The 22,238-nt window shown below is 33.2% G+C and overlaps 1 protein-coding gene across 1 annotated transcript; it reads right to left on the bottom strand.

Annotated features, from left to right (window-relative positions):
• Positions 1-13,130: 13,130 nt before the first annotated feature.
• LOC131662465 (zinc finger BED domain-containing protein RICESLEEPER 2-like) lies at positions 13,131-18,405 on the bottom strand. The gene is made up of 2 exons (XM_058932248.1): positions 18,232-18,405; positions 13,131-15,534 (listed from the first exon to the last, which is right to left on the bottom strand). The coding sequence occupies exon 2, from the start codon at positions 15,523-15,525 to the stop codon at positions 13,501-13,503; it is 2,025 nt and encodes a 674-aa protein (XP_058788231.1). The 5' UTR covers positions 15,526-15,534; positions 18,232-18,405; the 3' UTR covers positions 13,131-13,500.
• Positions 18,406-22,238: the final 3,833 nt, after the last annotated feature.

Genomic DNA, 22,238 nt, shown 5'->3' with positions numbered 1-22,238 from the left:
TTGTTTTTGACAAATATAGGAGTAATAGATTATTTTTAAAATAACAATTGAGGAATAGAAACATATACTATACTAACCATTATTTTGAATTCAGTTTTTTGAGGAGTGCTACTCGAAAGCATTAAAAATCAGTATCTTGTATTGTAGAAAGAAGAAAAAATCTAAAGTTCCATGTTCTTTAAATTACATTTTTCAACCAAAAATATCTAGTGAATTTCCCATTTCTATGTTTGTGTTGAGTTATAGCTGTTATGCATGATTCAAAAGTCCAAATGCATCGATTCTCTTGTATAATACATATCTGAAGGGACCACATGCTACAACGTGATGTTTACATCTATTTCTATCCTAAAATGGGAGGTGAAGATGACAACCCTTCGAAGTTCAAAGGGATACATGCCCCATTATTGGTAGAGTAATTAACCTCTTGATTTGACAGGATTTTCTTCGTGACAAATGTCTACATATGTATGATCAAATTTAAGTCATTAAAAATTAGATTTAGGGTGTAGGGTATATATATATATATATATATATATATATATATATATATATATATATATATATATATATATATATATATATATATATATATATATATATATATATATATATATATATATAGGGAGCATATCAAGTGAGAGCATTTTTAAATGAGAGATGAGAGGAAGAAATATCAACCATTGGATTTATCAAGAGAGAGAATGTTAATACATTAATGAGGCTCTCATTTAAAAATGCTCTCACTTGATATGCTCCCTATATATATATATATATATATATATATATATATATATATATATATATATATATATATATATATATATATATATATATATATATATATATATATATATATATATATATATTAATTATGAGAATGTTATTTTTATGTGAGAACATGAGAATGAATTTAAACTATTAAATTCTAAAATAACCGTTGGAGATTATGTGTCATTCTTTTTGAAAATTTCTTCACCCACCTCCCAACCTTCTTGCCCACCCCTGGTGAATTTACCACAATACCCCTTGTTTCGGAAGTTCATTTCTGAAACTGTACTTTTTTTCTTAAAAAAGGTGTTTTCGGAAATGCATCTCCGAAAACGTGTTTTTTTTAATATAAAATATTGATTTCGGAGATGCATCTCCGAAATAAAGTTACTTTTTCAGAAAATGTGGTGTTTCGGAAGTTCATCTCCGAACGCACCCCCCTTGGGGAATTCGGAAATGAACTTCCGAAAATATGTCTGGACAGAAGAAAATGAAAAACAACAACAATTCGCTTTATTTAATCGGGTGAAGATTACAACGATAATATTACATATAATTAAAGTTACATATTGTTGATCACAGGTAGGTGGGGATGAGTCGACATTTTGATAACATCGTCCGCCGATCATTGAAGTTTCGCGTCCAACTCGATCGGGCCTTTCAAAAAAAATCGGTCGAACGTTGTCCACAAAACCGCCAAATCATCGTCGTTCTTGATCTCAAAAGGTGTGAACTTAATGCCTCCCTCGTCGTTAAGCGATGGCGAGCGGTACTCGAGCTTGACAACCTTTCGATTCTCGGGATAGTGCAAAAGCGTGTTGAGCGACGGTATCAACTCCGCAAACGGCGTGTCGCGCGAGAAGCGAAATTGGAACGGCATCGGGTAGCCGGTTTCAAAGTAGACGAATGCTAGGTGGGGGTAGGTTTGTGTCATTTGTGTTTTGTGGTGTGGAGAGGATGAAGAAGAGTGTGTATTTATAGACTTATTGGAGCATTAATGGCCTAACAAACCTTATCCTGCCTCAGGGGACATTTCGGAAATGAACTTCCGAAAATAGGAGGCAGACTAGCATATTTCGGAAGTTCATTTCCGAATTATGCAGAAACAGACATAAATTTTGCATTTTGTTGATTGCTTAGTGTGTTGTCTAAATTGAACATATGGAATTGACATTAACCATAAATTAGACAAGCAAGTCATAAAACATAATTATATTATAAATGTATTGAATCGGTCCGATTTTACATGATAAACAACAATACACACAAAAAACGATCCGGAACAAACTAAAATTCACCGAACCAATCGGTGGATCCTAAGTCCAAAATAGGCTCATTCTTCGACCGCTCTCTATTTTGCTCGCGCTATTGGCTCATCATTTCTTCAAACTCCGCCATTCTTGAAACAAAAGGATCCGGCCAAGTCTCCGCCTCATTTGAACGATGTGCGGTCCATTGACAACAAGTAGCCGGTATAGGACACCCCGGTTTCAAAAACACTTGGACGAAGTGCCGCGATCGTAGATACCCGATGCATATGATTCGGCCCGACGAGTCCAATGGCGGTCGACTATGAAGTGGAAAGAAAGTCTCACATAGTCCAAACCTCGTCAAATCGACGCATACAATATCATATGCACTTGCTATGAGATGACCCATATCGGGGAATGACATCCACTTCGAGACCGGAGCGATACCGGTAAGTGGTGGAACAAGTGAATCATGAATTTTTGCAAACTTTTCTTGATTTTCATATAGTCGGCCGTAGATGTCCCGATACGAAGTCAACTCCGCAAGAAGTTCCCGTCGGACTAAAGTGTGATTATTTTCCCCTTTACCGAGCAAACCCGCAACGGCCCGATATCCACAATTGCTGTCTCCTCCAACATCAACGATGTTATCGATATATTTGTGCATAAAAAGTGGCATCTCATCAATGTAGACAATGGGTGATTTTTTTATCGGCGGTGTGCGAGGTGGCTTCGAAATACGGGCACCTTTGTTACCACTACCCTTGGACTTAGGTGTCTCATGAATATCCGGTAACGATGCATCAACATGTTCAAAGTAGGAAGGAGATCATTTTGTTGATGTGTCATCTTGTGTAATTTTGGACTTTTTCGGTGCACCTTTAGTCTTAACCGGTTGAGATGGCGGTTTCAAATCGGTGGTCTCCGGAAATGCGATCTTTCGCAATTGTTCTTTTATATGCATTTTTGTTGTGTCGTCCGCTTTAGCAAACTTCTCCAATATCACTTCCAACTCGTCGGAGATGGTGATTTTGGAGTCATTTTCTTTTGGCGGGTCAAAATCATCAAAACGAAGTTTCTTCCAATGGTCGGCTACCTCATCCATGCGTATGGGTGAATTCAAATTCTTTTTTTTTGCAAGTATACAAGCACATGGTAGGCCGTATGTCTTTCTAATCGTGCACCCACATAATGAACTATCCGGCCCCGTCGTCTCCGACCGCTTAGCTTCATGAAACAAAAAATTCAAACCCGTTCGAGATATGTTGTAAATCAATTGGGAGAATAGAATTTGCCCTTTAAACCGGTGTTCCATAACCGTCTTGCTCCGACCGAACGATGTTTGAATTTCATTGTAGTGATTTTCAAGCATTTGGTTCACGGTGTCCCATCCCCGACACAAATCTCCCTTGCTATCACCCAACCACCTCTTGAAGACCGCATGTGCGGATTCAACTCGGTTAGTCGTGGTGCAACCAAGATGTCTAACTCGATTTGTCCAAGCGCACACGACTTTTTCTCTAACTTTGTCAAGAATGGTGGATTCGACATAATGACAAAAAGTCTTAAGGGAACCACACAATGACCTAAAGTGTACCAATTTCTCGGTATACACATCTTCGGAGTAGGCATCCAAAATTTCCCTCCATGCCGCCATTATCCTATCAACCACAACACCGGCTTTAACAACTTTACCGTTTTCATCCGGCCTATCTTTTGTCCCAACCGCGGGTTTCAACTTGCTTCTCACGTTGCAAGTTATGTGATACCGACAAAGTAAAGCGGTAGATGTCGGGAAGACGGTATCGACCGCATTCATCAAAGCATTGTCCCGGTCGGTGACAATGACGTTTGGCATAACCGCTTGATCAACTAACAAAGACTTGCAAATTCCCAAGGCCCACGTAAAGTTGTCTTCTTTTTCACACTCCAAAAAAGCAAACCCCACCGAATAAGTCTTGTCCGTCGAGGTCACACTGACGATCTCTAGAAGAGGAAGCCTATACTTGTTTGTCTTGTACGTCGAATCCATGACTAGAACGGTTGGAAATGTGTTGAACAATTTGATACTTTCGGGATGAGTCCAAAAAATATCACGCACGGTAACTTTGTCCTCGGAGGTTCGGAAGCTTGAAACATAAATGTTATCGCCTAGAAGTTTCAAAAGTTGTTGCATTTCCGACCGAGGGCCCATATTCAAAACCTTGAGATTGTGCCGTTCATTGTAAACTTGCTTGATATTTGAAACGCTATCCGGTTTCTTACGCTTCAAATCGGCAAGTATGTTGCGAGGCGCCACTTTGACTATCGTTAGGTCCGATATCACATTTCTCTCTTCGCGGGACAAACGACACGCCATTGGATGCCCGTGTAACTTGACATCCAAGGCATGATTATGCATTCCACAAATTACGGTTAACCGCCACAAATCATCAACCCTCCGAGTAGCACGCAACTTAAAGGGACACCCGCACTTTCTCGACCCCGTGTCCTCGTGTTTTAGCACCCGGTTTGATTGTACATAACTACCACCCCGTTCGTAATTGAAAACAACGAAAGCTTTCCGCCTACTATTTCCGTTGTCCGACCTTAAAATAACAATTGCAAATCCATTTTTGTTAGCTTCCTTCCGAACCCAATCAAGCAATTGTTCGCGACCGCCGAAGCTCCGATCAATTGTAAAATGTTGCCGAACATCGACCGCATTGATCATAGGAGTAACGTCAATAACCGGATCGTTATTATCGTTGACAATTTCTGGAACTAATACTCCATCGTCTTGCACAATGTTGTCCGGATGCACCATACCTAACAAATGAATAAATTATCAAAAGTTGGCCAAAACTGTTTTTTTTTTACTGCCAGGCCTATTTTCGGAAGTTCATTTCTGAAATATGTTAGGTAACATATTTCGGAAATGAACTTCCGAATTATATCAGTGTTCAGCAGAATTTTGTTGAATCAATGTAGTGAAATAGGGAATGAAATAAGTGATGTTTACCTGAAATTGTAGCTTTCTATGCTCCCTTTAACGTGATCAACGGTTTGAAACTTGATTTTAGGACGAAAAATGGATGGAGATTGATTGGATTTTGGAGAGGGTTTGGAAAAGTGTTGGAGAAAAATGATGAAATAGTGAAGGAGGGAAATTTGTATATGCAGAAATATTTTCGGAAATGAACTTCCGAAAATATTAACGGTTTTGACATTTTCGGAGGTTCATTTCCGAAGACAAAAAAATTCAAAAAAAAAAGCGCTTCGGAAGTTCGTTTCCGAAGCAGTGGTAGTTTTGGTTTTTCGCTGGGGGTGACCCCTATAGGGAGGTGGCTAAAGAAAAATTCTTCTTTTTTTATCTCTCTTCTATCATTTATTTTAATAATGGAGGAGAGGAAAAACAATGACATATAATCTCTACCATTTATTTTAAAATTTAATGATTCAAATTCATTTTCATGTTCTCATATAAAAATGATATTCTCATAAGATACGTTTAAAAAGACAAAATGGATTGTTCCGCCGAACGTGTCCGTTTTACCTACACATTTTCGACTCGGACCAAAATTTCAGGCTTACACTTTATATACTTTATATTATGACTGTTCCATTTTGTATTTTTATTTTTATGGATTTTTACTAATACAAACATTAACGAATGAATTTTTGTAACTTTTAAAATATACGATGCAAGATCTGTCTGGGTCATCTTCATTTTTTCCGAACAAATTAAGATTTTAGACTCGCAACCTCAAGTATGTATCTCTCGCCCTATTTTTTTGTAGAGTAGACAGTAGCTGAGGGGACATAGTCTGTTTGCCACCTTCACACGTCACTTTAAAATTATCAATTAAAAACTTTAAAATTATCAATTAAAATGAAACTTTTAAAATTTAAGATTGAATTAATCAATTTAGATATATTTTTCATTAAAAAAAATATTAAAAATAAAAAGAAAAATCTGTTTATAAAATATAAAACTTATTTTTAATACAGAACTAATAAATTTCAAATTACCATTGAATGACAAATGCGAATTGATTGACCTAATGAAATTAGTTGGCATGCCTATTATGTTGTAACACTGCTTGTAATCTCTTTTTTTTGGTTGGGGTCAAATTAGGAAAGGAAATTACTTTTCATTTAACCACTCTTTCTTTTTTCTTATCTTTAAGTTTAAAAGGAAAAAACCTTCCTACAACTAATTTATTACCATTTTAAACCAATGGAAATAATTCATCACCTAAACTAGCTAATAAATCCACATAACAAAATGTTCTTGCAACAAAAACTTCAAATAATTAGATTTCACTTTTTTAAAATTAAATAAATGAAGTGACTGTTTGATTCCGCGTCACATTTATTATTATTTGCTTATGAAAAAAACATTTATTATAACTTTATAATTCTAGAAATTTTAGTAATATTAAGAAGTTATAAAAGCTTCACTTACGTATGTTTGAGTCTGCTCCACTGTTAAAAGAAACATAAGTGAAACATTGTAAATTCGAACAAAAATTTATATAAAGATACTTTTACAACTACCGACTCATATGTAGATACAATAATAGAACACGACATCACTAATTATTTTGTAAAATGTTTGATATTTTGTTTTACATAGACAATAAAAAAAGGTCAGAGAAAAAATTCTAATTCACATTCCACATATTTTTAGTTGAAAACCCCATTAATACACAAAAAGTTAGCACCATTAATCAAAACTTCATCTCCATCCATTTCAAGTAGTATTAGGCAATGAATTCCAACAAAAACTAGATACGTTTCTAGTGTGTAAAGTTGTATTTGAAAGCTAAGAATGGCAAGATAAGAATCAAAAGTCTACATCCACTTTCAAGAGTTGTTATTCCTTTTCCACCATACGTATAAAAACAAGAGGATAGCATGTACCAAAAGAAAATCAATACAAGCAATGTCAATGTTGTTACCAAACGACTCAGGGTGTGTTTGGATTGGCCGTGGACAGAATTAATTTTACAAAAGTATTTAAACAAAAAAAAATTAATTTTTAAGTTGAAGTGGACTAGAAATGTTTTTGGAGCTTGTAGAAGTCAATCCAAACGTGCACTCAATCTATATATGTTTATCTATATGTGTTTATTTAGAATTAAAATGATTCTTTCTATATACATTTGGGATGGTTCAATACTCTTTATGGATTCCTCATTCACTCCAGTAAAATTTTAAAAATAAAATTTTGAATTTTGAATTTTAAAATTCAAATGTGCTTAATATACAACAAGCTCTATCTTGAACACGCTAAAGAAAGAGATAAAATAATTCCGACTTCAGAATCTGTATTCATAAATTATAGAGATTGAACTCCGGACGCGCCTTGACACATCACGCACATGCTTAATCTCACAATCATACAATTTAAAAATATTTTACATTCCAATGTCTGAGTAATTCATATGTGTCTGTTTAAGTATTGACATATGTCTCTCTCCATTCTCATTTTCACTTTTACATATAGAGGAAAACCACAGGAAAACCACAGCTTATACTCATTTGCATTCACAGAGATTTTCCATCATTTTTCAAGCATTCTCATAACTTTTACTCCATTGCATTAATACTTAGTAGGTCTCTCAAGTACTACTCCATTGCATTGCATTTCTCTAAAGTTATACTTCATTGCAAAGTTATACTTCATTGCATTAGTATGTTACTCTTTTTTTTATTTGACATGCGTGCATTACCTAAATAATTTATAGGTAGGCTTAATACATCTTTTGGTCCCTTAACTTAATTTTAGGTTTCATTTTAGTCCCTTATTTAATAAACGTTCATTTTAAGTCCCTCAATTCACGTTCTGTTATAAACATTGGTCCTTTCTTTTAAATTTTGCCAAAAACTATTAACTTGAGCAGATGTGGCACTCCAGCTGGTATTATTTAGTTGACATAGAATTATTTTAATAATATTTTATTATGATATATGAAGCAATCTTCTTTTCTCTTCCTCCAAAACCCTATTCGTCAACTCTCTATCTTCTCTTTCTCTCTTCTCCTTCTTTCGCTCTTTGAAGAAGTGAAACATCACCAACAACAACATCAACAAAAACAAATAAAACCAGTTTTATAAACAAATTTTCAACCTAATTTTATGTTTTGTTGTTGGAAATCACTATCTCCACTTTAGATTCAAAAATCAAACACTTTCATTCCAATTCCAACATCAACAACTTCATCATTTTCACTTTCTTGTTCTTAACAAACACTACTAATTTTAGTTACACTTTCTCTCTCTTTTTCATTACTTGGAAGATCTATATCTCTTCTTGAACTTGAATCTGAAGGATTAGGGAGAAGGAAGCTTGGGTCAGTAATGTTTTGATTTTGCCGTTTTTTTTTTAAATTGTTTTCTTAGGACCATTATAGACCCTAATTTAATTTCTTTTTAAATTTCTTTTTTTCCACAATTTAACGGAAAGGATTAAGTTAGTTAACGAAACTATTTTTAAGGGACTAAAATGTAACGTTTATTAGATAAGGGACTAAAATGAAATCAGAAATTAAATTAAAGGACTTCAGGACTAATTAAGCCTTATAGGTATGATACATTAGAGCTTGGGGTTTGTGCCTTGCTTTTCAAAAACGGTTTAGTTTCTCCATTTTCCACATTAGAGCTTAGGGTTCGTGTTTTGTTTCTCTCCTTCGTTTTACTGGTTCAATGCAGTCCAGATTTCAAAATTCCTGACTCTTAATCTAGATAACAAAATATGGAATTACTTATTATCTATTTTTTGGATTCATTTGTTTTTGTGTTGGTTCTAATTCGTTGTTTTTTGTTTTTGTACTCTGTTATGACATGATTTTTTTATTTGATTGTAGGAAAAATATTTGACACCAACAAAGACTAAGACATGGTAGAGTGGCCCAACAGTCTTTTGTTCGTAGGGAGAAAACTAGACCCTCGCGACCTGCAGTTTGAGAAACTTAATTAGCTGGTGAGGGATCATCTTCCCGAGTTCATGTGTCATCGGCATTGTCTTCCCAGAATCACGTGTCCCTTATTTCTATAGATGATGTTGTGTCTGATGGTTTCCCGAGATACCTCACATACCTTTCGTTTCCTTTGTATCTAGACCATGCTTCTAGGCACATTTATGAGGGAGAGGTAGTATAAATCCTTAATTACTCTTTTAAACAACTATGTTATAATATTTGAATTGTCTAATTATGGATGTACTTATTTTTTGTAATACCGTGTTACATTAAAATGTATCAAGCATGGTAGTAAGGTTGCAAAACTAGAGCAACCTGATGAACCATAGTTTTAAAATGTCTTGCAGCTATCTAGGTTGTAGGATTGGATATGGTTATACTAACCATAGATTATTTTCTAATTTTGTGGAGAGATGGGACGTAGAGACGCCGTCATTTTATCTTCCAATCGGTGAGATGTTCCTCACACTGGATGATGTATCATGCTCCTACATCTTTCGATCATGAGAAAATTATTAAATTACTCCTAAACAAGTAAACATGAGGTACTAGACATGATGGTGACTTATTTGGGAGTTGACTTTGGAATAGCCCAATAAGAGATAGATGACACCGAAGAATGTCATGCTAGATTTTTATTTCTGGTAGATCTACATAAAAATCACCTAGTTGTAGTTGTGGGTACTGATGGTGATGATGCACATGTTACATAATATAGAGCATGTGCATAATAGCCATACCTCTTGATTTTGATCCGCACGTTCATATTTGTGTAAAAATTGTGGCATATGTCGACATTATCTACCTTAGATACTTCATTGACTTAGATAAATCACTATTACAATTGGGTGGGTTCTCATTTGGTGTACCTATGCTCCAAGTTAGTTGAAGGTGATTTACGGAAGACTCAAAAGTTGACAAAAAACAACTTTCAATTTAAGGTAATTTGTTTGCACCCTTACTGATATTAATTTCATAATAATTTGTGTTACACCATTACTAATATTTCATCTAAATCATTTTTAAACATTAATCCACCAACATTTTCCACGTCTCTCCGGCTGAGCATATGTGGAAGAATACTCTAAGGCTTTGCCACGTGCATGCTAGATCATCCTGCTCATAGAGAATCATCTGATCGAGACATTCTGAGTTGCTCTTGATTGCATCGTGTCGGATGATATTTGCTTTATGTTGTACAGTGAGCATTGTGAGACACGGCCCTTGGAGGTGATAGCCTTGTACTCTAAAATATAGATGGTTGGTCTGTAGGTCTCGACTTATGTATCCATATTTAATTGACTGAGCCCTGCGGAAGTTTAGGTATATGCAAGGTACTTAAAGACCCTATCGTTATTGGTTGTGCCATTTTCCTCTGCATGGAAGTTGATGAGATTCTTATAGAGTATTATGATCATGTGGTCCTAGAAAATGTACGACGTGTGTCATTTCCTCGTCTATAGAGTATGGTATACGGCTACATCCAATAGTTTTATAGAGTGTTACATCCTTACAAGACACCATATGCAGAAGGAAATCCTTTAAGGTCAGCTCATCAAGAGATCTTAGAAGAGGAGCAGGTAAGGGAGGACCATGCCGTTGATGTGTTAATATGTCACAATGTTGTGGTTATTGGGAGAGAGATCATAGCTAGGGGCGAGTTAGAGGAAGATACTCCTTCGATAACCATTTTACATGTCATCTTAGCAGAGGCACAACATATGTGTTGCAGTACAGACGATAGGTAATGAATATGAATGCAGATACACAATAGTTGTCTCTTACTTTATATAATGGTTAGTTGGATTGATTTTGATATTTTGACATTTTGTATTTAAAATTTTTAATATTTTTTCATTTAGATATATATAGTAGTGGTTCTATTTTGATCTTACTATTGAATGACAAATATGTATGATTTATTGTGGGATCAATTTGTAAATAACTTATAATGTAACGTTTATTAAAAAAATGTCTTTTAACTTAGTATCTTAGGGTGTAAAATAATCCCATAGAGTTAATATGGAGATTATAATATAGAACTATGTTTTTTCTCATTATAAGAAAACACAGAAAATATGCAAGATTAATTCGAAAATTGATACATAGGAATTTTAAAATTTAAGATGGCGTAAGAATCTTAGAATTTTACTTTTAAATTGCTCCTCTTTTTAACAAACGCTTTCAACTAATTTTTAATGAACTCACTTTACAGCACTTGCAAGTTACAACCTTTTTATTATTTTCTTTCTTTGGTTTAAATTAACTGTATGAAGAAAATAAACGTTATACCATTTTAAGAAAAATTTACTTTCTTTTCTTTACTTAAAGCAAAAGAAGTGAATTTGTGTCTAAAGTCTATAATTCGGTTTAAAATCTCCAAATAATGCGAATAATAAATATTTTGCCAAACAAACACATACGACCAAATAATGCGAATAATATTTATGCCACACTTTTGTATCCAAATACAAAAACATTGGGTATATGAGAATAATAGTATGTCAAAATTTTGTTTCTGAATACAAAAACACTGGTTATATAAGAAAAATTATATATCACGTGTTGTGTCCCTGGATTCGTTGTATATTGGCAGAGCAATTTTTATAAATAAAAAAAATATATATTAAAAACTTGATACTCAATCTTGTACTGTACCCCGACTGATTCAACTATACATTTATTAAGCCATTTAAAATAAGAGCAAAGATTTAAATGGACTCTTCCAACAAAAAATTGTTATCGTCTAACAAAATTCAAAATTCAAAAGGATTTAATTTGTCAACCCCTTGTTGAACTCGACATTCCAAATTGAATGAAAAGAACATAATATTCTTGTTCAAAATTTCTTCATTTTTAAAACTAACTCAAACGAATTGAAAATTTTGAGATCCCTTATGTGATATCGGAAATTTTAAGCAGCTATCAAAAATTCTTCAAAAAAGTGAGTACAATACAAAAAAAATTGAATTTATCAGAAGATTTTTTCAAAATTTTTAGAACTTCAGGAAAATCCTACCAAAAATTAGGAAAATTTTGGAATTTTTGAGTAAAATTTCTGAGGAAAGAAAATCCTACTGTTAAAATTTCTGAATAAATAACTACTGAAAATTTCATAATTACGCTAAATTTCCGGTTTGAAATGGCACATTTTGAAAATTTCGAAAATATTTTAACACTTTCCAAAAATTTCAATTGAACTGACGGAAATTTTGTTGTATACCGAAAATTTCGAATGGCTTACCAAAAATTTCGTTCATACAATTTATTTCATTTTGCCCAGGAGCATTTTTGCCATTATCAAAATATAGAAAATGTCGGATTCAATTTTGGGATAGTAAGTTAAAACTTCAAAATTCAAATTTGGGACCTTAAGAGTTGCAGTGGGAGAGCTTGTAGAGAGAATAGAAGAAAGAGATAAAATTTCTTAGGTTAAGTTAAAGAGTTTCAGTAGGAGAGGTTTGAGAAGAGATAAAATCTTTCGGCTTATGTGATAATGTGAGGGTGTTCCAAGAGAAAATGATAAAGAAAAATATATTATTAACATATTTTTAATTTGGAGTATATTGTAAGGTTGTAACGGAAAGAATTTGAAAAAAGTTTATAAATCCTAAAACATCCTACTCTTTCAAATTGAGAAACTATCTTTTTTTCCATTTCTCTTTCGCCTGGTTTTTTTTTTTTTTTTCCTTTTTTCAAAGCAAAAGAATAATACAACACAATCAAACTTTACGTCATCATATTCTGTGAAAGACATATCATATTTCTTTTCATCTACATCTAGTTACTCAACTATTTCAAATCACTTACACCTATATTCCACCATACTCTACATGTTCAAATCACTTACACCTATATTCCACCATACTTTTATTATAGAAGATTTATTGTTTGAGTTTAGAAGAGAGATAGTCAATAAGGGAAAGATGGAACATGAGGGTTTTATGAATGGTGAAATGGAGGCATTATAAAGGAGAGCGTGGAGTTGATAGCAGGCATGGTTGACGCACACTCTATGCGGAAATTCAAGGTTTTAAGTTACAAATGCGGTAGTGAAAGGATTGGAGAGAACGATCCTCACGGCAACATGCATGCCAACATAACATAAATCATGGATAGAAAAAAACAAGACATAAAATAAAACTAAGAAAAAAGCAAAAACTAATACAATTTGAGGAACTGAAAATAATTAAACTATTGGAAAATTGATGTTCTTGACAGAAGTAGAATGGTCGTTCTATACCGACAAATATTTACCACTTCTCTTGCCGCACTAGATAAGATACTTTGTTTTCAACAGGTGACCAAAAATATTAACAAAAAAACAATGCTCTAAAGTTATCATAGATGAAGTTGCTAAGTTTCATGAGGTTGTGAGCTAAACAAATAGAACTTGCAGACAAAAGGTAAGGAAAATTGAAATGTGAAGTTAGAAGAAGATCCAACTTACAATGGCGATATTTCTAAGGGGGAATTGGCATGTACAGTTAGAATGCATAGGAAAAGCAAAACCTCTAGTTTTCCAGTTCACTCCGTATCCAATCCTGTGAACACACCAAAGCTTGGACAGTAGCCGAACTAAGTGAGCTCCAATCACGGTCAAGGGTCCTTCCGCTATAGTTAAATGCCAACTCCGGTGCAACCTTTGACATTGGAATTCCTAGAACATTTCGTGCCATCATGGATAAGACAGGATATCTCGGAGTGTGAACTTTCCACCAGTTTAATATGTTGAAATCAACGTTACGCGGAAAAAGAGGCTCTTCTAAGTACTTTTCTAGATCTGATTTTGCACCTTCGCCTTGAGAAGTTTCATGGAGGTATTTGTCAAACCCCATCAGCCTGTCCCTTGAGTCCTTCGCAGACCACGGCAAGCAAAGTTGACTACTACCGTTACCAACTTGCCAGGCTAATCCTTGGTCATGAGAAGCTAAGGGCGAGCCTATGGAATGTTCGCTGTAAAGATCCTTCACACCCTCGAAAACCTCTTCAATCCGACTTGCGGACATGCTACCATAGATTTGGGGATAATAATAGTCGACCAACTTCATCTTGAATCGAGGGTCTAACATGGCAGCAACTGCCAACCCTAAGCTGCATTTTTCCCAATACTCGTCAAACTTGCTTCTCATCTTCAACACCAAAGAACTGATACACGCATCTGAATTCTTGCACCATTCAATCAAATGTAACTTAACATCACAGAGCTCGGGGAAATATATATTTGCAGTTGGATACTTGCTCCTAGTGAAAATATTTATAACCTCGACAAAAAGCTTTAAGTAGCCGGTAACTGTGGTGAGCCTCTCCCACTCTACTTCAGATAAAGAGAGCCTCTCCCACTCTCCTTCAGATAAAGAGATATTACAGTCACCGATATTTTCTTTCAAAAGAATTAAAACATCCTTGAATTCTAAAGCAGCTTCAAGCATTGAATATGTCGAATTCCATTGCGTTGGATTATCTTGAAATAAGCATTTTTGAGTCATGATCCCGACTTCTTTAGCCATCTCATGGAACTTTCCCAGTACAGTTTGTGAACTTTTAATATATCGAGATGTTTCACGAATCTTATTGACTATCTCACTTATACCTCCCAAAGCAATCTGAGACATGACATTAAGAATATCCACAACACAGCGTATATCAAATAATTGACCTTTACAATAAAGAAACCTGTTTTGCATAAGTCTCTCACCGATTCTAGATGCAATGTTATCACAGGTAGAAGTACTGTCCAAAATCATGGAGAACAACTTACGGTCAATATCCCAATCCATCAAACAAGACATCACAGCTTGTGAAAGCATGTCTTGAGTATGAGAAGGATCAATCTGTATAAAATTTAATATCCTCTTTCTTAACTGCCATGATTCATCGATGTAATTTGATGTCAAACACAAATACTCAGCATAATCTGTTGCAGTCCACACATCAGCGCTAAGACTGATCTTTCCAGGTAATTTATCCAACATCTCATTCATCTTTTTCCTCTCTTTCTCATATATCTCAATACAATCAGCCTCAACCCGATTCAATGTAACAAGCTCAAACAAGGGCTGTAGGTTTTTTATAAAAGCTCTGAAACCAACATGTTCAACCATGGCCAAGGGATATCCGTGTAGAATAATCATGCGGGCAAGATCAAATCGACTACGTCTTTGATCGAAGTTACTACTTCCAGTGTTGAGAGATTCTTCTTTCAACTGTGCCTGCTCAAATTTGATATTCACAAGGTTAAGGGTATCATCTTTGTTTGAATCTTGATCCAAATTGAAATTTGCAATTGCAAGAGTCCCTTCCTTTCTCTTTTCTCTCGCTGTAATGTATTGCGCTAGACCATGGTTAGACCTTCTCTGACACCTGATTAAATGGTTCCTTAGATGTGACGTTCCACTCGTACTTGATCCACTCAGCTTCTTTTTACAATGCCTACAAACAGCCACACATGTGTCGCCTTTTTTAATCCTGTCAAAATCATTCCATACAACAGATTTCAACCTACTAGATTTGACAATCACAGCATCAGACATGTCCATCGCATGAACCTGGAACAAAAGCATGCCCATTAGTTTTGATTAATGTGTTTTCTATTCAAAGGGACAAAAATGCAAACAACATGATATGATAGCATTTTTTACTGTTTACTATATGTGGATGTGCATGTGTTTAAAATGATGAAACTGCAAGGAGATTTAAAGCCTATATTTAAAAAAGGAAAAAATGTCGATATGAATAACAAGATAAAAGGGCAATACCCCGCTGAGGAGGTTTATTTAAGAGTGACTTTCACAAAACATAGTTCACACATCAGCTTCTACGAGAGAATGAACACAATACAAACCTTGTCCAACATTCAATAGTATACAACTTTATACAATAATAATAGTTGATTGATGTTTCAAACAGACCACACTTGCTATAATCTCTTCGATTTTAGAGGCTCTGATAACTTATTATTGATAAGTATACAATAACTAGAGTAATATGCATGGCATAAAAATAAAACATGTGTGGACTGGTCACAGACTAACGCACTCGTCTCTACACCCAAATTTGTGGGGTTAGAATACTAATTCCAACTTTCACCGCGTTGAAGCTAACAACAAAAATGAACCTACAACATCCTTGTTCAAAAGAATTAAGATCAGTTAACCTTTTATCATTATCTAGTGCGTCTGTTTATAACTTATTAGAATAAGAAAAGACTGATAAATCGACTAGCTTACGATTTATCAGAAGCAGAAGAGAACCAAAGCTTTAGAAGGGACCAAGTCATTTTCCGTGGCAATATAAATCATAGGCTCATAAATATTGACTTTCCTCTAACCTTTAGTGTATCTTAACATCTAAAGCTTATCACCCAAAACCATTCTGGTCTGGTGTACTACTATTATTCAGTACCTAACAGTTGCCATGTAGTCAGGAAAACTATTTGCATTCAAATCGCAGACCAAACAAAAAGTCAGAATTTTCTCTTAATTTCTTAGTGACAGAATGAGGCAACTATCTCTGATAGAAATTGATTATTTCTATAAAAAAAGTCCACAGTCTAGACACTTGGAACAAAATCTAAACAATATGGAAGAGAAAGCTTGAGACTAGTGCAGACTGCAGACATAAGGACTTATTTGGCTCTAGTAGTGAATTCTGAAATCGCACAGAACATAAGAGGCTGATCCAGGAAGAAAACAAATGTCTATATAAAATGCCTTTGCAAAAAAAAAAAGTCTAAAATGCAGAGAAAATTTGTGAGGCTCAGTATCTTAGAAACTAAGGAGAGACAAAAATCTATGTATAGGCTTCTTATGGGAAGAGAAAGAAATAAAAGAGACTTGGATCAAGTGAGGTGTGTTTAAAAACAAAAAGGAAAAGTTTTGGTTCAAAAAAAGAATATAAAAGATAGAGGGAAAAAGTATTTCTACAACTTATTGAATGGTGCTCACAAAAATCACAAACAATTGTTTTCTTGCTCCGGCTTTTATAAGAGTTCCATTGCCCACCAATATCAAAATTGTCAATAGATTTGAAATAACCTTTTATTGTAGGAGGTCGGTGTTACTCTTGCAACGACAAGGGGATGATGATGTCATGGTTATCAAAAGAGAAACAAGGCAAGGGAAACATAACAAAGGTTGTAGGAGTGAAACAGAGCATGGAGAAGAGGCAAAGCAGAAGAAAGAATCAAAAGAGAATGGGGCAGAGCAGAGGAGAACGGTGAAAAATCAGATGACAACGACGAAGAATGCAAAAGACATGGTCGAAAACGTTGCAAGCGAGAACAATGTAGAAAAAGAAAAAACAATGGACTAAGCATAACATGTGGGGTTAAATATTAGACCAATAAAAGGGTGGGAAAGGCCAACAAAGCCTTAAAAAGAATATGTTTCAAGAAATTAGGGCTTATGATTTTGCAGGGCTTAGGACTATGCCCCAACTTGAGAATAGTGGTCATCAAACTGCGATGGCACTGCTATTGTGCCACTACGAAAGCGCTAATAGCAGCCGCTGTGACTGTAATTGTCAATAGTGTAGCGGTGAGGGGCCGTGCTGTTACGCTGCGCAGCTAAAGCGGTGCTATATCGCGCTATTGACAACCTAGATAGAAACATGGATTTTGATAGAATATTGTGGCATAGATTGATCCATGTAGCTAAGACCACTTAGTGTGATAAGGCCTGGTTGTTGGACAAAAAAAAATATTGTATAATAACCGCTATAGCGGCGTTCTAACACAATTGGATGGCCGAAATGTTAAGAAATCTTAACAATCCGCTATCCCCAAACAATGAATTTAAAAGCACTCAAAAGCCCAATCATCCAACAAGTGCACACAAGGATTGGCTACGATTGTCATTCAATACTATTCTCATCCAGTAGAAACTAATTACAAAATAATACATCTTCACTATTCAGTAATTTTAAGCTCAGTAGACTGCATTAATTCATCACAGAAAACTCCCTCTTTCTTTTCCCTATCCAAGTCTCTTTCAAATTATATTATAGAAATCAACAAAAACCATTCAATTTCATTAACAACAGAAACTAAAACAACACAATTCAAACAAAATAAAAAATAATACTCATTGATTCAGGTCAGAAAGACCCAATAAAAAATTAGTTATACATCATATTGTTGCGTTTAAATATTGAAATTTGAGATAAAACTTATTTTCCTATGGCAAAAACCTAAATTGCAAAAGGAATTGGAAAAGGAAGAATAAACAGAAAGAAACATTGTATACCGTGTAGTGGTTCGGTTTCGGTGATGCGTGGCGAAGAATAAACAACGAATAGGTTTTCGCTGAAAACCCTAATTTGATGAAAAAAAATGAAAGAGGAGGAAGAAAGAAGAGAAAGAAAAATCAATCTCTGACACAGTAACTCCTATTCTTCTTCTTTCGTTAAAATGTTAAAACGCAGCGTTTGTGTGTTAGGTTCCACTATAAATGTTTTATTTTTGTGCTATTGCTACTATAGTCCTCAAAATATTATATTATAATAAATATAATATATATTTTTATTATATTATATTATTTAAAACCATTTATGTATTTTTATTCTACTATAGTCCTTAAAATATTATATTATATTATATTTTATTATATTATATTATATTATATTACTATAATCCTCAAAATAATAAGTCTCTGATAAATTTCACATTTTTTTATTAAGGGAGTCTAATTAAAGATTTTACTAAAATTTTATTTGAATTGATCAACATAAAAGTATTACTAGTTAGTAAAATTTAAATTGAGACTTTTTGAGGAGTGTATTTTGAAGTTTTCACCCTAAACGTTAGTTTATAATATCAAATCACTTGTGCATTAAAAATATTGGATTTATTACATTAATTGAATAGTTCATATAAAATTAAAATATTTTTAGAAATACGGTTAAAACAGTTTAATTGGTAGTAGTTATGTGAGAATAAATAATTAAAATATTTTTTCATTTTTTAAAATTTCATAATTCATACAAGTACTAAAACAAAAAAGAAATCATTTTAAATGAAATTTAAGATTTAGAAATTAAAAAATATTATGTAATAAATTAAGAATACATAAATGGTATATATATATATATATATATATATATATATATATATATATATATATATATATATATATATATATATATATATATATATATATATACAAAAAATATGCTAAAGACAAAATAAAATTAAAAAATTGAATAATTTAAATAAACAAATAAAATCTAATTAATATATTTAGAATAAAAATATTTAAGAAAATAAATAGATAAAATAAAAGTCATCAAAAATAAATTATCAAATTAAGAATGAGAGACAAAATCAGTAAGTCTTAAAATAAATAATTTTAGAATAGAAAGTATTATTTTATTTCTAATTCTTTTTATCTAAAAAAAATTGATTTGTTTGAAAATAAAAAATATACAATATATAGATTAAAAAAACATGAATAATATATTTATTATAAAAAAAAGAAGAAGAAAGAAATCAATAAAAAATAAATACTTTATAATTTTATTTGAAAAATTAAACTAGAAAAAAAATGAGACTAAAAACAAGATTAAAACCAAAATAAACATGTTCAATTTTGTTGGCATCTTCATATTTAAAAATGCACATTTAAAAAAGATGAAAATATACTACACAATAAAAATAACAATAGTAAAATTACATAATTATATATATCTAAATCAAATGTATGGTACATTCTACCAAATCACTTTTATATCATGATATCACAATTATCTTATTTTTTGTTTAGAATCAATATTTCATGTTCTCTTTTAAAAATATCAGATATCAACTAAAATTATAAGTACTATATTACATATTAAAATATAACTAATGATATTTATTATTAAAACTATAACAAGATGTTGATATTATTTTATAACGATGATTAAAAATTTTGTGTCTAATTAACACAAACATCAAGAAAAAAACACCTATAAAAGTGAGTTGTTAACCCAAATATAAAGAAGAAAAGTGTGTTATTCTTCTATTAGTTAAATATGTGTTACACTATAATATCGGTCATTTATTTAAATTTATATTATTAAAATAATAATTACATAAATGAGTGTCATTATTAAAATAATACTTAGCTCTTTGGAAAACCTTTGCTACATACTTCAAATGAGTAGTTGAAAGTTTTCTCAAACTCTTTTTAGATCATTGAGAAAAATGGCCATAAAGTTAAGAAAAAGTCCAAGTAAAACACTTTGAAATTTCTCAAAGTCTTTTTAAAGTTATCTTCTTAATTCCATATCTCTCAAAATAATTACTTTTTGAAAAAAGTTCCAATGTGATAAGTTGTTTTTTTTCCAAGATCTACAACTTTCATGTTGGGAGTTTTTTGAGTTGTGTATGTGAAATTTTGAGATCCATGAAATAGGCCAAAATACACTTAAAACCCTAGTTTGACTTTTTGTTGACTTTTTGATTCTTGATGAATTCTTTGAATTTTCTTTGATCAAATGTATTCAATATCCATATGATGATGATTTGGATCTTTAAAAGTCCATGGTTGACTATTTTCTTCAAAAGTCAAAGGTTGACTTGCACAGTTGACTTTTTCTAGATGAATGACTGTCTTGTGATTTCCAAATGAACCAAGCTCTCCTCTTCAAATGAATGATATGAATGGACTATAATGTTGATTTGGATTCCCTTGAATCATATTTTAAGTCTTGGAACCATCTCCTGATTAAAAGTCAACCTTCTAGAGAAATTAGGTCAAAAACCCTAATTGGAGCTCCTGATGAACTTGAAGGTGATTGATCTTGCATTGAACCATCTTTGGGCCTTGATATTGATTGTAGAACCTTTTGAATCATAGAGGAATGTTGAATTTCTTTGTGGGCCTCAAAACCCTAATTTGCTCAACTTCTCCTTGATAAGTCTCCTGCCTTATGACACAAGCAACAAACAATAGTTTTTTTGTATTTTTTTGTTAGCAAATGATAAATGCATGATGATAATGATGATCCTAATGTTTAAGATATGGTGGGATCTCAGTTTTCAAAAATTGGGGTGCAACATACCCATGTTGGTTATGTTCTTTCATCATTTCTGTATGCTCATGTTGGTTCCCACCATCCAATAAGGTTGGTCTATATGAAGAAGGGTCGTGAACTTTTAGAAGTGTACATGGATTATTTTAATAATTTTAAGTATATGTTCTTCTTCATTGTGCCCCTCAACCTTATTCACATGAGATTCTCTATGAAATCCCTACAGAGGCGCTTGTGGATGAAGGAGAAGTGGAACTTGATGTAGAAAGGCATGGAGATATATTGAAGTCCAGTGTTGGTGATGAGTCCTTCGAGGACTGGATGAGCCTTGAGGAAGAGGTCAGATGCTATGCTAATGGTGTATGCTCTTCTAAGCCATAATGTGAGGACAAGTTCCCTAAATTTTCAGAGCCATTTTGCTTAACTTTCTAGAATATACATGTTCAAGGAGGCTAACCTCTTTGATGAGGAACTTAGGTTGAAGAAATGACTAGTAAATTTTTGGCGTGATTTTGAGTGTGAGGTGGATGTTGATCTCATGGGATTTGTCTCACCAAAAAAGATACATTAATACATTAACACTTGTTTACTACTTCAAACGAGTAGTACGGAGGACATGAAAGAGATATTCAGTGAGGATTGACTTCATTTTCTCCTCTTATTATTTTTCTATTGTATTGTTAACTTGTAATCATTTATATACTACGATGTGTTGTTTATTTTTGTCGACACTATGAGTGGCCTGACGAGGATAATGACTATAAAATAAAGCGAAAAACCACCCTTCCCCGAACTTTATTCAAGATCCATCTTCTGATATCATTGTTAAAGACACATATGGAATAATGACCCCATAATGGGAAACTTTGTCATCGAGGAGAACTTTATTGTTGAGGACGGAGATGTCGTTGAGAAAAAAATTATCTTAGAGGCTGTTGAACATGTGACTCCACACACAAGAGGAGGGGGAGAGTAAATTGTGTGTTTCATAAAAACGATAATTTGAGAAACTTTCACAATCCTCCTATTATTTGGTGCTGATAAATTTTAATACAAGAAAGTAAACACATTTAATCTTTATTTCTATCACAAAGTTATTAGGTATGGGATAATGTAGAAGATTGACACAACCCTCCTGTAAAATGAAGTTGGAGTTGTCATAGAAAGGAAAAGTCTTAATATTGAGTCAAAAAAGGATTATAAACTTCATAATAAGGAAAATGTTTAATTCATGAATGTT

Source organism: Vicia villosa, linkage group LG3 (genome assembly GCF_029867415.1).
Source record: "Vicia villosa cultivar HV-30 ecotype Madison, WI linkage group LG3, Vvil1.0, whole genome shotgun sequence".
NCBI classification, from domain to species: Eukaryota; Viridiplantae; Streptophyta; class Magnoliopsida; order Fabales; family Fabaceae; genus Vicia; species Vicia villosa.
The sequence above is the reverse complement of the archived record's forward strand: the minus strand, read 5'-3'. Positions and strand labels throughout refer to the sequence as shown.